Genomic DNA, 16,960 nt, shown 5'->3' on the forward strand with positions numbered 1-16,960 from the left:
AGAAATTGTAATGCAGTATATCAGAAATGACGTGTCCATAGAATAAAGTGATACCAGCTAGTCAGTAGCTCATTTAGATATGTAGAATCAGTATAAACCAAATCTATGAAATACCACATATTGATAAAAATTAAAGCAACATTACGTAACTTAATTAATCTTAAAATAGCAACTTCAGAATCATTTTGATGGCTCAGTGTCTTGTAATAGGATGAATGGTGTCTCCGTCTCAGCGACTTCGCCCCCCCATCACTTGTCACTCAGAAGCTCAAAGTGCCAATCTCTACATAATGTTGCTTTAATTAAATGGATGTGTACCAGTTGAGATTTTTGCCAAATGACATAGTTCTTTCAAGGGAACTTTTTGGAAATTGTTAAGAAGTATATCAGAAATTAAAGACCAATAAAATAAAGTTAGACCGAATTTCTTAATCTTTCAGGTATTTAAGCAGCTAATTTAATTTGGAAAGATCCGTATAAACCTAAACAATGAAATAATTTTTTAAAAAGTTTACTAGATGCATGATTGCCCCTTTTTTCTTTTCCACCTCCTGAGCACAATGGAAGCTTTAAACTACTCTGTTGGAGCGTTTAATTTAAGGAACACACTGTATTGAAAAAAGCAAGACCAGAAATAAAATTATTTATTGGTATAAACAGGTAGATGTTCGATGCAGTTGTCCTATGAGGAACAGTGAATTCATGTTGTAAAATTCTTGGTGTGCACCTAAAGACTGACAAGATGATAAAATAGGGGTAACAGTATTTGAAAATGGGATAATTTAGTTTCCATAGACAGAGTCGTTGGGGAGAAAAAGCTGATTGTGGACATGGATACAGACTTCATGGACTTAATACAATGCTGAGAACGATAAAGGCTTAAAGCGACAACAATAGTTCATCATAACACAGGGTAACACTCGGCAAGAGGCCACAGGCAACAACCCTTCGGCAGTGCGGTCACCAGCCATATATACATGTTCTTCCAGGAATCCAGCACCTTCCTGTAGAGACAAAGAAATAAGTTAAAAAACTTTATTCGTCATTGTGGACGACAGATTTAGAAACACTAGAAGTGTCACGCACCTTGTGCTGCAAAGGTCTCATTCCTTCTGCTCCTAATTTGGGATTGCAACAGATGAACAGAAAACAGGTGTTATAAAGGAGTCAGTACTACAGTTGTAGCGACTGCAGCCACTCAGAATTACATAATAAAGGCACACATAAAAAAAGAAATCTGTATTTTTTAAATCATGAGTTAAGTGAGCTTTATCCAGCAATTCTGTTTTGTGTAGAAGCGCATTATAACACAGATTAAAGCTCCAAAATGTTTACACCGTGTGAGTATTGAGAGAGTAACACGCTGATTAAATGCTGTACAGTATGTCTGTCAGTGCTTTAAAGGAGGCTGCTGCTGCTGCTGCTGCTGAGTCATGGAAATGTGATTAAGTCTCTTAACTGAGGAGCCATCACAGATTTGATTTATGGGTGCCACCTCTTGGACTCATTCAGTGGCAGAGGCCACCTTTTCCCAGTTTAGTGACCGCCATGTATGGAAAGTTAGTCATGGGGACGGCAGATGTCACCTCAGGACTCATATAGATCGACCTATCCAATACATCCAGTTTAATTTTAGTTTTTTTTTCATTGCATTTATTTCACAAATATCCATGCTGTGCAACTGAACTACAAGCAATAGCAAGAATGATAGAGTAAGACTTTGTTTACATGTATATTTCATTTCTGACCTGTGAGAATGTGAATGTTGACCTATTTCTTGTCTGCATCTGCAACCACCGGCTCTGTTTAACAGAAAGACAAGTTATTAGCTCTCAGAGGGTTAAAGGTCAAACACTGCCAAAACAATTGCTACAACTTAAGATACAATTAGTATCGTAAAGATTTTTTCTTTTAACTTACGTTTGACCTCGAGCTTGCAGCTGACAGTTGCCTCTCCGTGATCGTTCTTGGCTTTGCAGGAGTACACGCCGCCGTCAAAGTTACCAGGCCTACGGATCTCCAGAGAGCAGATACCCTGAACGCAGATCTGCCTGTATTTGGGGTCATCTCCAATAATCATCTGGTTCTTCATCCACTGAACCTTGGGCTGTAGAATAAAACAGATTTAGATGATTGATGTGATTTTTTAATGGTTTCCTGCAAGAGTACGGTCGGTAAATTAAACCATCTTCTTGCCACACAACCATAATCTCACGAATAAACAAGCAGCGGTGGTGTTTCTATTTATGTTTGTGCTACTTGGCGAGAGAAGAACCTGTTTGATTGAAGTGGACACACAGCACACGGCCAGTTTGGGAGTTTTAATGGCCCTGACATGGTGTGGCCCCACAGGGGAATGTTACACATGCGACCCCCGCTTCTCTGCTGACCTGACAAACTTACGGCCACTTCTCCTCCTCCCCTGCTTCAAAAAGCAAATGATACCAATTTCAGCCTCCTCTTCAAGACAATCTACAACACAATCGGGTTGGCGATCCGGTGGGATTATGAGCCCAAACAGGAGCTGAGAGGCTCAGACAGCAGGCTAACAAGGTCAGATGAATATTTTCAGCTCCGAGCCAAGCTGCTGACAAGTAGTTTTAAGCTGCAGCACCACTGGTGTTTCGGTATAATCAGGCAAACACTGAATGGACACTTGGTAAACTTCTACCTTTCAAAATACCAAACATGCGAGGGCTATCAGTAACTTTGCAGGATTCAGCCAACATGTAACTGCAAACCATCTCCCAAAACGTGCCACTAAGTTTTCATTCTCAATCCCTACCTTCAATGGCATTCAAAATTTTAGATTTTGTAGCTCAAACCCACTGCATCTATGATCCACGTTGTTGTTATCGAACTTGAAAGACCATCTGCTGTACGTGCAGGTATTGTTTAACATTGAGATGAAATAAAAAAATAACCCTTTTTTAACCCTTTTAGATCACATCCCTGTGGTCGTATTTAACAATGTACATGCATGCCGAAAAAATGCAAAAACAAAATCCAAATCCATAAGTTGAGTTGAGTACGCTTGAGGAAACCAAGGAGCTAATGGAGTTCCAGTGCTTGTTTTTTCATGCTGTTGTGGTGCAAATTTGACCGAAGCTGTTGGTTCGGTGGAAAAAGATTTGAGGGTTGAGCATACGAAAAAAAAAAAAAAAGGTACTGTACTTTTGGGCATCCCCTGACGGAGCAGAGCAGCTTGGTGCTGTAGCCGACGGTGGTGGCTCTGTCGCTCAGAGAGGTGGTGAACTTGGGTGGCTCGGTGAAGTCGCGCTCCTGGTACTCAGGAGGCTTGTAGTCAATACCTGGAGGATGGAGGAGAAACAGACGTGACCATAAAGCTCCTACTCTATATACACCTTAGGTGATAAACTCCATGTGAATACAGTCTATAGAGTTTGTTTTCTTTTTGGCTTTTTTGCCCTTGATCAGTCTAAAGGTCGGTTGCTTTGTTGCAGTCTTGAGCAATTGTGTGTTGTTATTAGTCGAATATACATCTGTAAAGAAGAATAATCTCGGCTCAACTAGCTTTACTAGCTTTCTGGGCTTTCAGCTGCATCTAAAAGAAAAAATACTGAAAGCAGACTTTTGATTGTAAATTATTTAGTAACATGCACCGTTCCAAGGTGGGAACTGACAGGCAGAAAGCAGCAGTCTTAATACAGGATCAGTTCAGAAACGATCAAAATAAGAATAAGAGCGCGAAGGAAGGTTAACTGGAGAGACAACAATTAAAGATTTGATATTCAGAGAAAGGTACCTGTCTTCAGGATGTTGGCCTCCTGCTTTGCAACAGTAGCGTCCTCGCTGATTCCACACTTGTTCTCAGAAAACACTTTGAACTTGTAGGTGTTGCCCATGATGAGGTCAGAGATGGTGGCATTCAGTCTATGGTAATGCTCCAACACAGTGAACCAGTCCTGTAGACACACAGCACAACAGTGCAGCAATGATGAATTAACGGATGTTTTGAGGATTCAGGATTTACTGCACGTAATTTACCCCTCTATGATTAATCGTTATATATAATTCATTACGGCCTTGCAGACAGAGACGTTGAAAACAACTTACTCCAGTCTTTTTGTCGGCCTTCTGGATTGTGTAACCTGTGATTTCTGTGTTTCCGTTGTCGGTGGGTGCGGTCCACTCCAGAGCAACATTGAAGCCCCAGGTATCCACAATCTTGACGGTGGCAGGAGGTCCAGGCAGCTCTGTGGACGACCAGACAGCTCAAGTATTACTTCAACTGTTTCAAATCTGATCTCATCAAAATAATTTTCAGGTTACCCTCCGTCCTGGTTTGTGAAAAGGCCAATCAAAACCGTTTTCTAATGTGAGGCAGGTATAATAATTGACTGTGGATACAGCCTTTAGATACAGAAGGAGGCTAGTAGTAAGTAAATTGTCACTTATTATCATCATCATAAGTGTGTTAACGTTAACTGGTGACTTTCGGCCAAATGCGTCCGTGGTTACCATGGACAGAAGCTAGCTTGCTGGAAGGTGTAGTGCTAGCTAGCTAGCTTCCCTTATCTACGATTCAGTGGGAGCAAACAAGCTAACAAAAGCAAACCTGTGCTTTGAGCTGTGCATGTTCTGCTGTAATGCTAACTAGCTTAGTGCTACGTCCACACGTTTGAAAAAGAACTAGAAAGTGAACGCAAAGATGGCGCCAACTCAACCAAATGACACCATACGCCAAAGAAGTTTTCTAGCTACAGGGTTTACTTCCTGGTTTTGCAGCCCACTGAACATGTGAAGACTTTCTCCCGCTGGCCATACCCAACATCACCGATTTTAAATCTCTTTTCTTGGCTCGTGGGAGGTTTCACAAAACTCCATGGATCAAAACTTTGTATTAAAAGTGTCATAATTGACCTATTTTTTTAGGTGTCTTGTCTTTTTTAGTGGTACTCTTTGGGGAAAAAGCTTTTTGAAGTTTCCTGCTGCAATACCGCGAGTCGCCACCAGCCAAAATGGTAAACAAGGCTGAGCGGTGCACTCATATCCTGGTATATAATATATTTATGGTTACATTACACACTTCACCGCTCGCCTGCTGGTGATGATAACTGAGACTTATTCACATTTGCGAATTGGTCTGGCAGTTCCAAGCTACCGGCCTTCACTGTGTATCAAACAGTCGTAAGTAGTCTTTTTGACAGAAACTCAATAATTTGCTCACCAACGATCTGAAGGGTGAGTGAAGCCTTGTCCTCGAAGTCATCCACCTTCACGCACATCTCATACACTCCGGAGTCGTCTCTCTCGGACGTACGGATGAACAGGATACTGTCTCTGTCGGTGCTGCGGATGTTCACCCTCTTTGTGTCCAGGGGCTGACCGTTCTTCGTCCAGCTGACCACAGGTTTGGGTTTGCCCTTAGTTAAAAAAAGAAAAGATAAAAGATATCAGACAGTGACTTTTGAGGAGTTATGTAGTTTGATTAAGATACAATCATCCTCAACTTACTGTGAAGGGGATGGTCAGGTTGATCTTATCTCCAACGTTGGCGACATATCTCTGCCTGAGGAAACGGGGCAGGCGGACCTTGGGACGATCTAGAGAGAGAAAAAAACAATCAATCAAAACAATCAATGACTATTACAGTAAATCAACATTTATACATCTTTTATAGTCCTTTTTGAAGTTGTTTTATCTGCTTGTTCCACAGGGGATCAGTCCCAGGGAGGAAGCAGCTGGAAAAGGATCGTCAGTATATGTTAAGAGAATATTTATTTTTCTTTTGTGACCAACAAATCTCGAGGAAGTCGATAAACCTGCTGAGCTCATCTAAGCCCATTTAAGCCAGGGGAATTTTCACTGGTGCCATCAGGGTGCATCTGTGCTTTAACTGGTTGTAAAAAGTGAGCACTGGAAGTCCTTTTTGCTTTCTGCGATGTGGTGCAAACTTTTTATTTTTAACGGCATGGTGTTTTAAACAACAAAACAGAGACGTACAGGACTTTGTTTAGATTATAATGAAGGTAAATAAAATGAGAAGATGCACATATGATTGGAAGACAGGACTCTATTGAAAGCAGGATAGTTGATATTTGTATATGTGCTTTAAACATAATTTCCCACCAAGTTTATTGTAGTTTGTTGTCCTATGTGCATAATGCCTCGTACAGCTTCTTTATTAACACAAATTAAGTTGAGCTGACACATGAAATAAGTAAGTAAGAGGTGCGAATCCGTAGGTATGGAATCAAAATCAGTTTAGGTATGAGAATGTCACAGGCGTGAATCCCCCCCTGGCTGCTCGGTGCACAAATATATCCATAATCTCGTCTCAGAGGCCACCCTGCTGCATTTAACCCCCGTCCCTCTTCTCTAAGCTTCTCTATCTCCTTCCAGTGTTTTTAAAATAGACCATAAATAATCATAAAATGAAGATTATAAGGGTAGTTAGCCACCGTGCTGTTTGAAATGATACTTAAGCCTCATAAGTTCCCTGCTGAGGCTCATTTGTAAAAGTGATCTGATGAGAGGCGCCACCTGCTCCGTCCAGCAGAGCAACATTTGTCAGGACTCTAAATAAAGCCGACATGCTTAAGTATATCACTTTTGACGCATTGGTCGGGGGCTTCAGTTACTCCCACTCGCGTCAGAATGTATTGAAATTATGTATAAATTAGGCAGGAAACAGAAACTACAAGCCAGTGTGTATTAGAGCAGATGTATCACATGTTAAGTGTCTTATCACTTCGTACGGAGAGGATCAGGCGTAATGAACTTTCTCCCTGTAAAGTCTGTGGCATGCTTCAAAATAAACAGTGAATCTCTGGAAGTGTCATGAGATTTGGGACGACACATGAGATCTTAAACGCATATCCACCACCCCCACTCTCTAGGCAGAGTACAGTGGAATTTACCCTCCACCCCGTCTCCTCCCCCCAAAGTCAGATCACTTGTCACCATCGATCTTGCAGAAAAGTGCCCTGACACCCCCCTCAGCATGCATCCTGGCAGGGATCACAATGTGATGCCGACCCCTCGGCAGAAAAATCTGTGTTAATAGCGGTGACATCCCAGCTATTTTTCCAGAGCTTTGTGGCAACTTTGTAGGAAACCATTCATTCATAAGTCGTGTCTATATGCGGACCTCCCGCTATGACGAACACGACGGCCAACATTGGACGTGGCTATTGAAGTAATGCCAGTCCAGCCGGGATCAGGTTGCTTTGCCCTCCCGTTCAGGTCTCCATTACGCATAACGATGATTTGTGAGTGAGCCAAAGTAACGCTGCTCCCTCCTTTTAAAGCCCTCGGGGGTCCAATCACCATTTTACCACAAATCACTTAAGATATACTGTCCACGATTAACGCTGCGAGGTGCACGGCACCGTTTAAACCCTGTGGAATCATCACACCGCGGTCGGGTGGATCAGTGTTTCACCTCAAACTGGAAACGAGCGAGAAGACCTCGGTTTTACACCGTTAACTCTGCAGGTATGTGCCAACAGGACAGCTGAGAGAGAAAACATTGCTGAGCTGTTTCTGTCTGACTCCTGCACTTTACAACTCCCCTCTCCAGTGATAAATGCCTCCGGGCCAGACCTGTGTCAAGTAGGACAAAGTGTTCCAATCTAATAAAGCCATTAACAATTTTAAAGAAACAGCTGTCATTAAAATTAAACCTGTTGATTTGATTGTAATATTTAACATAGAGATGTGTTCAGTGTCTGACATTAAGAATGAATAGAGAAAATGGCCTAATGATGACTTTTACAGTCTGATTTGTCTGTGTTTAATGGCTCCCCTCCTTTTAACCTGTTTACTGTTACTGACCCATTTGTTTCCAGTGGTTTCCAACATACAGCAGATGGTCATATTGGTTACTTAAATATTTCACTGAAATGGAAGGATGCAATCCCTCCATCTCATATGCAGTGGATCAGTAACAACTTTATATTGTATGAGGTAAGAAAAAATGAAGTTCATCCAGCAAAGTCTGTAAGATTTGGCAAACTTTTCTGAGAAACACAGAAGAGGAGCGGGAGTTACATGAGAACCCTTGTTGTCAGTGTTATTATCGGATTTCTATACGCTTTTTGGTCAAATATCTAATAGATCATAAGAATTAAGTCTCTTCTGAGTTCTGGTCCTGTCCCCCATATTGCTGCTGTGACACTTTAATTAACATGTGCGCGATCTATAAAGTTGATCTTATCTGACATTTCTTTGTGATTTTTCATGATAAAATGGGTAAATCATTCCTTAATTAAATATGTTAAATTAAATTCTGTGACTTCTCACCAGCGACCTCCTTCACCAGCACAGCCTCGGGGAGGGCGACTGGGGGGCTGCGGCCTCCGGCGTTCACGGCCACCACGCGGATCTTCAGACGGTCGCCGGTGGTCTGGTTCTTGATGACGTAGCGGCAAGACTTCTGCAGTTCCTCGTTGACGGCTTTCCAGTCGTCAGCTGAGAGGGGAGATTATACAACATGAAGAGAGACTGACAATTCCAAAAATCTGTTGTTTATCTTGACATTAGAGGATTAATAAAGGGGCACTGCGTAGTTTTTGGAGTAGAAATTCAAACTCAGAATTTTAATATTTACAATATTAATGAGGTAATAATACACACTTAGAAATATTGATCTTTTTAACAACTGATTAAGGTCCCCAGAACACTGTTTGAAGCTAGAAAGGTGGCAGGGTCCGCCACATATAAACAAAGTAAAACAGTATGATGTTGTCCTTTAAGGTCAGTTTGTTTATTCAGTCATGAAAATGAAGAGTTTGTTTATGTAGTTTGTTTAGCCATAAAAAAATCTTTCTCTGCTGATTGTAAATGTATTACCTAAAACTACACAGCGCACCTTTGAGACCGTGATTATAAAGCACGCTGACAGCAGGAACAGACCCAGTTCATGCAGAATCAACACGTTAAAGTGCTGCTCGCTGTGCAGAAAGTGATTATGTTTGACACAAATTTCTTGCATGCGATATGAAATTGCTGCTCTGTGGGAAATCAGCGTCAGTGTCTGCTAAATCAAGCCTGCATTGAACTGCTGCTGATATTAGCTTAGGGCTGTAAGTCTAAAAGCAGGACCTCCAGCAAGACCTCCGCAGCTCCTTAAATGCCTCTTTCCTTGTAGGGAGAAGTTAAGAAGCACATGATATAACTCTGCGAGTGACACTTCAGGAACAGCTGCAAGCGATATGGCTGACCCACATTAAAACAGCAATTTAACAGGTTCCTCAGTGTCTTTAAAAGGCCTTTAAACATTATAGAATTAATTATAGATATTAGAGATATAACGATGCTGATGTAAAGCCTCGAATCAGATGTTGAAATAAAAGCTTTCAAAGTGATTTAAAGGGTCAGCTGACACTTTTTTGTCAGGGTGTATTAATAATCTGACCCCTGTCGTGCAACATGCCAGTATTGGGTGCACCTGGTCAAAAGCAGAGCGGGACTTACTTCCGTCCTTTGCGACTTCAATGGTGTATCCATCCAGACCAGTGTGTCCGACGACCTCTGGCTGGCTCCAGATGATAGAAACTGAAGTGTCGTTCTTGTCTTCAATGAACAGATCCAGTGGAGCGCTTGTGGGCTCTGCAGGAACCAAGTGAAACAATCAAGTCTTCATCTCACATATGCACAAAGGAGTTCAAATCAGAAATTGATGCAAAGCTGAGGGTCTTTAGACGTGATGACGCAGTCCTTTACTTTAACTGTCAAATACAAAGAACAAGTGATGAAAGTGGAATCATATCACTCTTGAGATTTCTCTCTGAATCGTGGGTTACCTTTGGGTGGAGGTGGTGGAGGTGTGGGCGCTTTAGGCTCTTCTGGCGCAGCTTCAGCAGCTTCAGCTGATGTTAGATAGGCATTTGCATGATTATTGGCAGCATGTGATGAGCAGAGCGATCAAATAAAATGCAGTTATGTGCCTCGCAGCTCTCTGTCTCCCTTAGAGGGAGGTCTAACACTGAAATAACACTGAAATTTGTCTCAGATGACACCATCATCTCAGATATTAAAAAAAGAGAGAGGAGTGAACATGTTCTGTTTCTGCAGGTTGGTTTACCGTCGGCGGCCGGTGCTTCGGAGTCAGCAGCGGGAGCAGCTTCGTCTGCAGCTGGAGCGGCGGCAGCTATTATTAAATGTTAGATATTAATAATTAGTGCATGGAAGCAAATGTTCGAACATTTGATGAAGTTATGTGTTGAGACTGCAGAATGTGTTCAGAGGTGCGCAGAAGTCAGTTAGTGTCGTTAGCTTTAGCGCAAGAGGTTGAGGATTACATATAGAAATATATTTTATATTTTGTGGCTCATGTGATTTTTTTTTACCATCAGCAGAGGCCTCAGCGGGAGCAGCTGGTGCTTCTTCGGGAGCGGCAGCTGATGTTAGAGGTTGGAAGATATCAGCGTTAGATGTTAGAAGATATTAAAATAAAGATATTAGTGTAGTTAGCTTTGCTGTAGCTGGTGGACGGTTCAGGTTTTTAATAACTTATGTGAGACGTCCATTATTCCTTATTTTTACCATCAGCGGGGGCTTCAGCAGGAGCAGCTGGCGTCTCTTCTGTAGCAGGAGCGGCAGCTGATATTAGAGGTTAGAAGAAATTAGTGCAGTGAGCTTTACTGGAGGAGGGTAAAGTTGTTTTATGTATAGGTTACTTCTATAAGATCTGTGTTAAACCACTGATAGTTTTACCATCAGCAGGGGCCTCAGCTGCAGCGGCTGGCGTTTCTTCTGTTGCAGGGGCAGCAGCTGATATTAGAGGTTAGAAGATATATGCATTAGACATTAGTGAAGTTAGCTGTACTGTGGGACGTTTAGTTTTCATAATAGGTATGTAAGATCTGTGTTAAACCACTGATAGTTTTACCATCAGCAGGGGCCTCAGCTGCAGCCGCTGGCGTTTCTTCTGTAGCAGGAGCAGCAGCTGATATTAGAGGTTAGAAGATATTAGTGAAGGAAGCTTGACTATAGAAGGTTCTAGTTTCAATGAAACTTAAACTAGATCTGTGTTAATCCACTGATAGTTTTACCATCAGCAGGGGCCTCAGCTGCAGCCGCTGGCGTTTCTTCTGTCGCAGGGGCAGCAGCTGATAGTAGAGGTTAGAATATATAAGCAGTAGGTATTAGTGCAGTTAGCTTTGCTGTAGGAGGTTCAAGTTTTAATGAAAACTTAAAACAAGATCTGCGTTAATCCACTGATAGCCGGCGTTACCATCAGCAGGGGCCTCAGCTGCAGCGGCCGAAGTTTCTTCTGTAGCGGGAGCAGCAGCTGACGTACGAGGTTAGAGGAAAATGCATAACATTTTGAAAATGTTTTCATGACATTTTCAAAATGTTACGAGAGAGGTTAAAGCTACTAAAATAGAAAAGAGAAGAAAAGTTAAAATCAGCAGAAATTGGTGAGTGAGGAGGAGGCACTGGCTGTTCTGCAGCAACAGGAGCAGCTTCATCAGTGGGAGCAGCTGATGTGGATATTAAGACTGGTTGAATCAATGTGCACTGAGGATTATGTTAATCTTAGAAATAGCTGTTGATACAGTTGTTAAATATGCGTTATACAAAGAGAACACTGCAAACTACTGTCACCAGTGTGGGTGCCAGCTGAGTTTGTCAGGTAGCCAACTTATTTAGATATTCAGTTTGGTGACTGTTTTCTCTTTAGGCCTCAATATGGAGCTGTCACTCATGTATAAAAGCGCATATTAGCAACAACTTGACAAGTTAACATCACACAGCGTCCCTGAAGGAGAATGACTTTCACTACCTATCAGAAGGAGGTAGTCAGAAAGAGTCCGAGCAGGCGGTTTATGCAGCTACCATGCAGTTTCTGTTATCCCGTCACATTTCCCTACCTGACCCGCGGCACCTCCACACAGAGCGCGTAAAAGCGCATCTGCGTAAAGGTTACCGCGCGCTTACCAGGAGCTGGAGACTACTTTGGCTTCAATTAAAAGGTTAAACAACTAATCCAAGGCTCATCCACTGAGAGATAAAAAATGAGTAAGGCTGTGTAAAAAGAGGACGGTGACTCGTGGCTCGCATTACCATCTGCGGGTGGAGGAGTGGGCGGCTTGGGCTCCTCAGCTGGCGGGGCAGCGGCGGCCTCTCCCTCGGCAGGAGCCGCCTCAGCAGGTGCAGCTTCGCCCTCAGCGGGGGCCTCAGCCGGGGCGGCTTCAGCAGGGGCGGCCTCAGCGGGGGCGGGCTCGGGTGCCGGCTCTGGGGCAGGAGCGGGTTCCGGAGCCTTCTCCTCCTCCTTCTTGGCTGGTTCTTTCTTAGCCGCCTTCTTGATCGGGGCAGGCTTGGACGGCATGATGAAGGTTGCAGCTAATTCCCAACAAAGTAAAGTCCTGAAAAACTGGATCCAATGCCGTTGATCCTGCGGGGGAGGCTGGCTTATATAGAGCTGAGCAGGTTCAAGCACCGCCCCCCTAATGAGTTACATGTAATGGATACTGGGCAACATGACTCAGACCACCATGTCTGTTAGTCTCACTCATCAACACAAACTGAGCATCATTAAATGTGCCATTAAATACATGATGGCCTACTTACATGAAGTAAAAACTTTAAAGACTGTAGTTTGCCAATTTGGTGACAAAATGTTCATCATCATGAAATAATACTTCATTTTTAACAGAAATAACTTCATAGTGCGATTTATCCTTTATAAGTTCCTATTGGGCTTTCATTATAACTTAAAGGTGCAATATGTAAGAATTGGCTGGTGGCTGCATATCACCATAGTAACCGCTAACTGCTATTTCCCCCAGCTGCCGTTAGCTACTTAGCTCAGTTAGCTGTGCAGCTAGTTTAGTTTAGTCTAGTTTAGTCTGGGAGACTGTTAGTGTTTACGCTGCAAACACAGGAGCTTTGGGCCGGGACAGGCCGGGGCTACCTGGTTAGCATGCTAGCTTCTGTAAATATCTCTGCAACACAAAACGTAGACATTAAATGTCAACACGGCTGTTGGCTGATTTTTTTAATGCCTAAACAAACTAAATAAACAAACTTTCTTTTTCATAAACTGAATAAACAAACTAACCTTAAAGGACATCATACTGTTTTACTTTGTTTATATGTGGCGGACCCTGCCACCTTTCTAGCTTCAGAAAGTGTTCTGGGGACCTGTTTTTCCTCTGAGAACAGCTTGTTTATTCAGTTATGTAAACAAATAAATATTTCTAACTTTGTATTATTACCTCATTAATATTGTAAATGTTAAAAATCAGTTTGAATTTCTTCTCCAAAACTACATAGTGCTTTAAAGGACAAAATCGTTATTAATATGACCTTTCCAGAAAGTTTCATTACAAACTGTTTAGTAGTTTTTGTGTGATCCTGCTGACAAACCAACAAACAGATGTACACGGATGAAAACATCATTACCAAAGATCCTTGGTGGAGTGTTTAACCTGTAATGTTTCCCTTTAAAGCAAATGTGTTACTGCATTATTCTTATAGTTTCAATCAACAGGTCAAATTGACACACAAGAAGCAACAGAATAAATATAACATGTATTTTATTGATTCCAACAACCAGTGATAGGTGGATGAAAGCCTTCAGAAACATGCCTTATCCATGTATTGGACCCAACTCTGAAGAAATATACTTTTCTCTCTCTCTCTCTCTCTCTCTCTCTCTCAAAGATGCTTCTCTTTCCCTCTCCTCAATGATTGTTGCCGCATCCAGAATGCTGACCTATTTACAATCTTTACAATGATGCCCTGTACAAAATAGAGAAATTAAGTTTTACAAAGGATTCTTTAGAAAAAAAAGAAAAAGAAATATCAAATATCTTGAGTATTAAAAAGGAAAACATTATCTGGAATGATTTTCCTAAACAATACATTAATGTTTTTCTCATCACACAGCAAGTTTACATGCATTTACAACACTTAGAAACCCTTAACATTTGCACGTCAGTGACATTAGATACCGCATAACATCTTTTTTTTTTAAATCTTAGTTTAGTCCACAACAAGCTTTGCAAAAATATGACTATTCAGCAACCTGTATTGGCCCAAGATATCAGATTCATCTCTTAATCTGGTTCAATTCTACTTTGCAAACAGTCAAGTGCTGATTCTTACCAAATATTCAAAACTCATAATCGAATCTTTAATCATTTTTTTGGTTTGTTTATCGTCAATCGACCATGTACAATCCAGTTAGGATACTTTCGTTGCCATTCATAAGGACAAAACACATGAAACATCTTCATTTGTTGAACTACATCAATGAACCCTGTTCTCAATCCGAATCCTCCTCTCTTTAAGGCTCAGCATCACCGGCTAAAAACAAGCTTCCACTTTTTATCTCGTGATGCAATTTGGTCCAAATTAAAAACTCAAGAAGGACAGACCAGATGAAAACACATTGAGTTTGCTTGTGACGTTCAGACATTTGCCGATTGCCAACACCAGTAGAAGTTGCTGCATAGTCCTGATACACTAGTAAGCAAACACAAATCACAGCTACTACAGAGCAACAGGCACAACAACCAGTGAATGAGATGAGAAGCTCGAGCTGATGGCTTTTGGTAACCTGCAGAGACGGACCAGGGTGGGGTCGGTACTGTAATACTGTCTAATACCTGAAATATTTACAATAACTAAGATTATTCTCAATCAGCATGTGACCAGTGTTGGTGCCACTGTCACCGTTTGGCATCTTTTTTTGCTCTTTGACGTCTTCAATTCATTCATTTTTTTCTGTTTACAGGTGACCAATCAGAGCTGCGGATTAGCTTGAAGTTATCAGCCTTATGCAAACGAAGCGATAAGCAGCTCATACGCGATTTTAAAATGTTAAACTTTCTTACCAAGCTGTCATAAAAGTGGTCTGACATTCATTTACAGGATTTATGTACATGTGATGTTTCAGTCCGAGCACCTGAACAATGACACAGTTTGGGATGAACGTGTGATTTATGTCCTTTTCTCCATTTGGGCTTCTTTTACAAAAACCTACACAAAGTACCATAAAAAGTGTTTAAAACTTTTTGCTTTTTTTTTTTTTAAACTTTTGCTTTGCAACAACTATCCTCCATAAACAGTTCATCACCGAGTCATGTACCCAAATATGAATAATACAACATCAAGATGGGCGCACACACCATACAATGTCTCACATGACTTCACTGTCTCTATGTAATGTCTTCAACACTTCTTCAACAACACATCCTAAAAAATATCAGAAATTATCTTCCAGATCTAGTTCACGTTTCTTTTATTAGCGTTTGACGGCACAACACTCTTCGCTAACCTACCCTGAAAGTCTACATGATCTTTACTCGACACCAAAACAGTTCGGGACATTGTTAAAGAGCACCGTACGCACCTAAATGATGATTATAAGCACGAGTGACATTGAGAATGAGGCTTTTTAATTCGGTTCGTGAAGTGCATGAACTGCTGCGAATGAAATGGGCATAGGTAGCTTTAACGTCACTCTGCTCAGCCATTGTTAGAAGTGTTTTGCCGTGGAAATTTGCGATAAGGCGTCCTTTAAAAGCACCTACTAGATGATCGATACTGTTAAAATGGTCATTTCATAAGTGATTTCTATACATTCATAGTTGAACTTAAACCCCTAAAGTTGACAGTCAATATGCGTGGTTAAAGAACAGTATTTGGTTCAGTATATTAGATATATGCACCAACTAATATAGATAAAATAACTGCGACGTAGCCTGATTGTATGTACAGAATATATACAATAAGTACTCTGAATATGGGGGGGAAGATTTGACGGAAAATGAAGATTTTTTAGATAAATGTTCTAGAAAAAAAATCTGAATTGGATTTAATAGCTCAATCTGTTTAATCAGAGGGTGTTCTGTTATGTTATATTATCCCTGTGTATCTAACACCTGATATATATGGCAACATTGGTGACTGCTTGTTTTACGTAAAGCTGCTCGTAAAACTAAATTAAGTGCTTGGAAAATATGGTAGTCTGCAGCGACAAAGTGATGAACATACATCACTGATAATAAATAAGTTTAGATTTATGCAAAAGAGTATGACAGCAAGTTAAAATTTTCCAACTTAAAAGCCATAAAACTGATAAAGAAGATGTAGAAATATGTGAAAATGTGTTATCCTGCAATAAAAAAGTTGATTAACTGAAAACAATATGTAGAGAGTTGGAACAAGATATCTTATCTCTGATCATCTTTGCAGGGGTGACGTGGATGAAAGCACCAGTTTACTCTGCTGAAGTTGAAGTGACATTGACGTCTTTGTCCTTTAAGGCATTTGATTTGTTTCACCTGCTCGGGTTTGTAAAGTTCAGGATTGCATATGTATAAGATTTAGCCTTCAAAGACTTATACAGTAGATATGTTCTGAAGAACTTTGCGATAAACAGTAGCATCTGTCATGCTGTCATACTCTTTTCCAGGGGAAAAAAAAAATAAAAAAAATAGTCACCATAATTGAGAATAGCTCTCTATATCCCATGATGCACCTGGGACAGGATGGCCTGCGTATGCTGTTGCAGTTATCACCTGAAGTCTAAGTGCTGAGACGATGAGTTTCATAGGGATCTATTAGCACCAATCTACCAATACTGAGGGCTAATGAGGCGGTAAAGGGATGTGAACTGAAGTGAATGTATCCAGTCGAACATATAGTGAAGTCAGAGAATAGAGATTTTCAGTTAATACTTGTGAACAGTCTTTTTGAACATACTGTGCGTATTAAAATGATTTGTAATAAATACCCAGTAACACTTTTAACCTACTGCGGGAATGACGGGTTAAATCACCCTACAACCATTTCTGAGGGTCAGTTTGTTCCTGAATGTGCACTGCGTCATCACAGTGGACACAAAAATAAAAAACTGAAGTGCTAAGTGTCAGGTGCAAACTTTGTCTTCAAAGTTTAGGCAGGCTCGGATCTTCTTTGTCTGGGGATTCAATGTAATTGGCAGCCTCCTGGAGTTTCAAAAGCATTGCCATCTAAA

At 41.2% G+C, this 16,960-nt stretch overlaps 2 protein-coding genes across 2 annotated transcripts in view; both read right to left on the reverse strand.

Moving 5' to 3' along the window:
* Positions 1 to 627: 627 nt before the first annotated feature.
* Positions 628 to 12,357, reverse strand: LOC140998048 (myosin-binding protein H-like). Its single transcript, XM_073468181.1, has 12 exons — positions 12,037 to 12,357; positions 9,442 to 9,576; positions 8,269 to 8,436; positions 5,479 to 5,567; positions 5,192 to 5,387; positions 4,078 to 4,217; positions 3,767 to 3,926; positions 3,175 to 3,311; positions 1,921 to 2,107; positions 1,749 to 1,802; positions 1,087 to 1,118; positions 628 to 1,004 (listed from the first exon to the last, which is right to left on the reverse strand). Exons 1-10 carry the CDS (start codon positions 12,299 to 12,301, stop codon positions 1,771 to 1,773), a joined length of 1,509 nt encoding a protein of 502 aa, XP_073324282.1. The 5' UTR covers positions 12,302 to 12,357; the 3' UTR covers positions 628 to 1,004; positions 1,087 to 1,118; positions 1,749 to 1,770.
* Positions 12,358 to 13,494: 1,137 nt separating this feature from the next.
* Positions 13,495 to 16,960, reverse strand: part of nav1b (neuron navigator 1b) — a 61,238-nt gene continuing 57,772 nt past the window's right edge. Inside the window, exon 34 of the mRNA XM_073469305.1 lies at positions 13,495 to 16,955. Coding sequence (XP_073325406.1) covers positions 16,872 to 16,955 — 84 coding nt within the window. The 3' untranslated portion in view covers positions 13,495 to 16,871. The remainder of the gene's footprint in view (positions 16,956 to 16,960) is intronic.

This window comes from Pagrus major, chromosome 6 (genome assembly GCF_040436345.1).
Source record: "Pagrus major chromosome 6, Pma_NU_1.0".
NCBI lineage: Eukaryota > Metazoa > Chordata > Actinopteri > Spariformes > Sparidae > Pagrus > Pagrus major.

What these genes read in the sequence shown, in the direction of transcription:
- LOC140998048 (XM_073468181.1), bottom strand. Translation starts at nt 12,301, where the DNA reads ATGCCGTCCAAGCCTGCCCCGATCAAGAAGGCGGCTAAGAAAGAACCA. An exon ending in GCTGGTGAAGGAGGTCGCTG is followed by an intron (nt 5,568 to 8,268) that starts GTGAGAAGTCAC and finishes TTCTCTCTCTAG; the next exon opens with ATCGTCCCAAGGTCCGCCTG. An exon ending in ACTCACCCTTCAGATCGTTG is followed by an intron (nt 4,218 to 5,191) that starts GTGAGCAAATTA and finishes GGTCGTCCACAG; the next exon opens with AGCTGCCTGGACCTCCTGCC.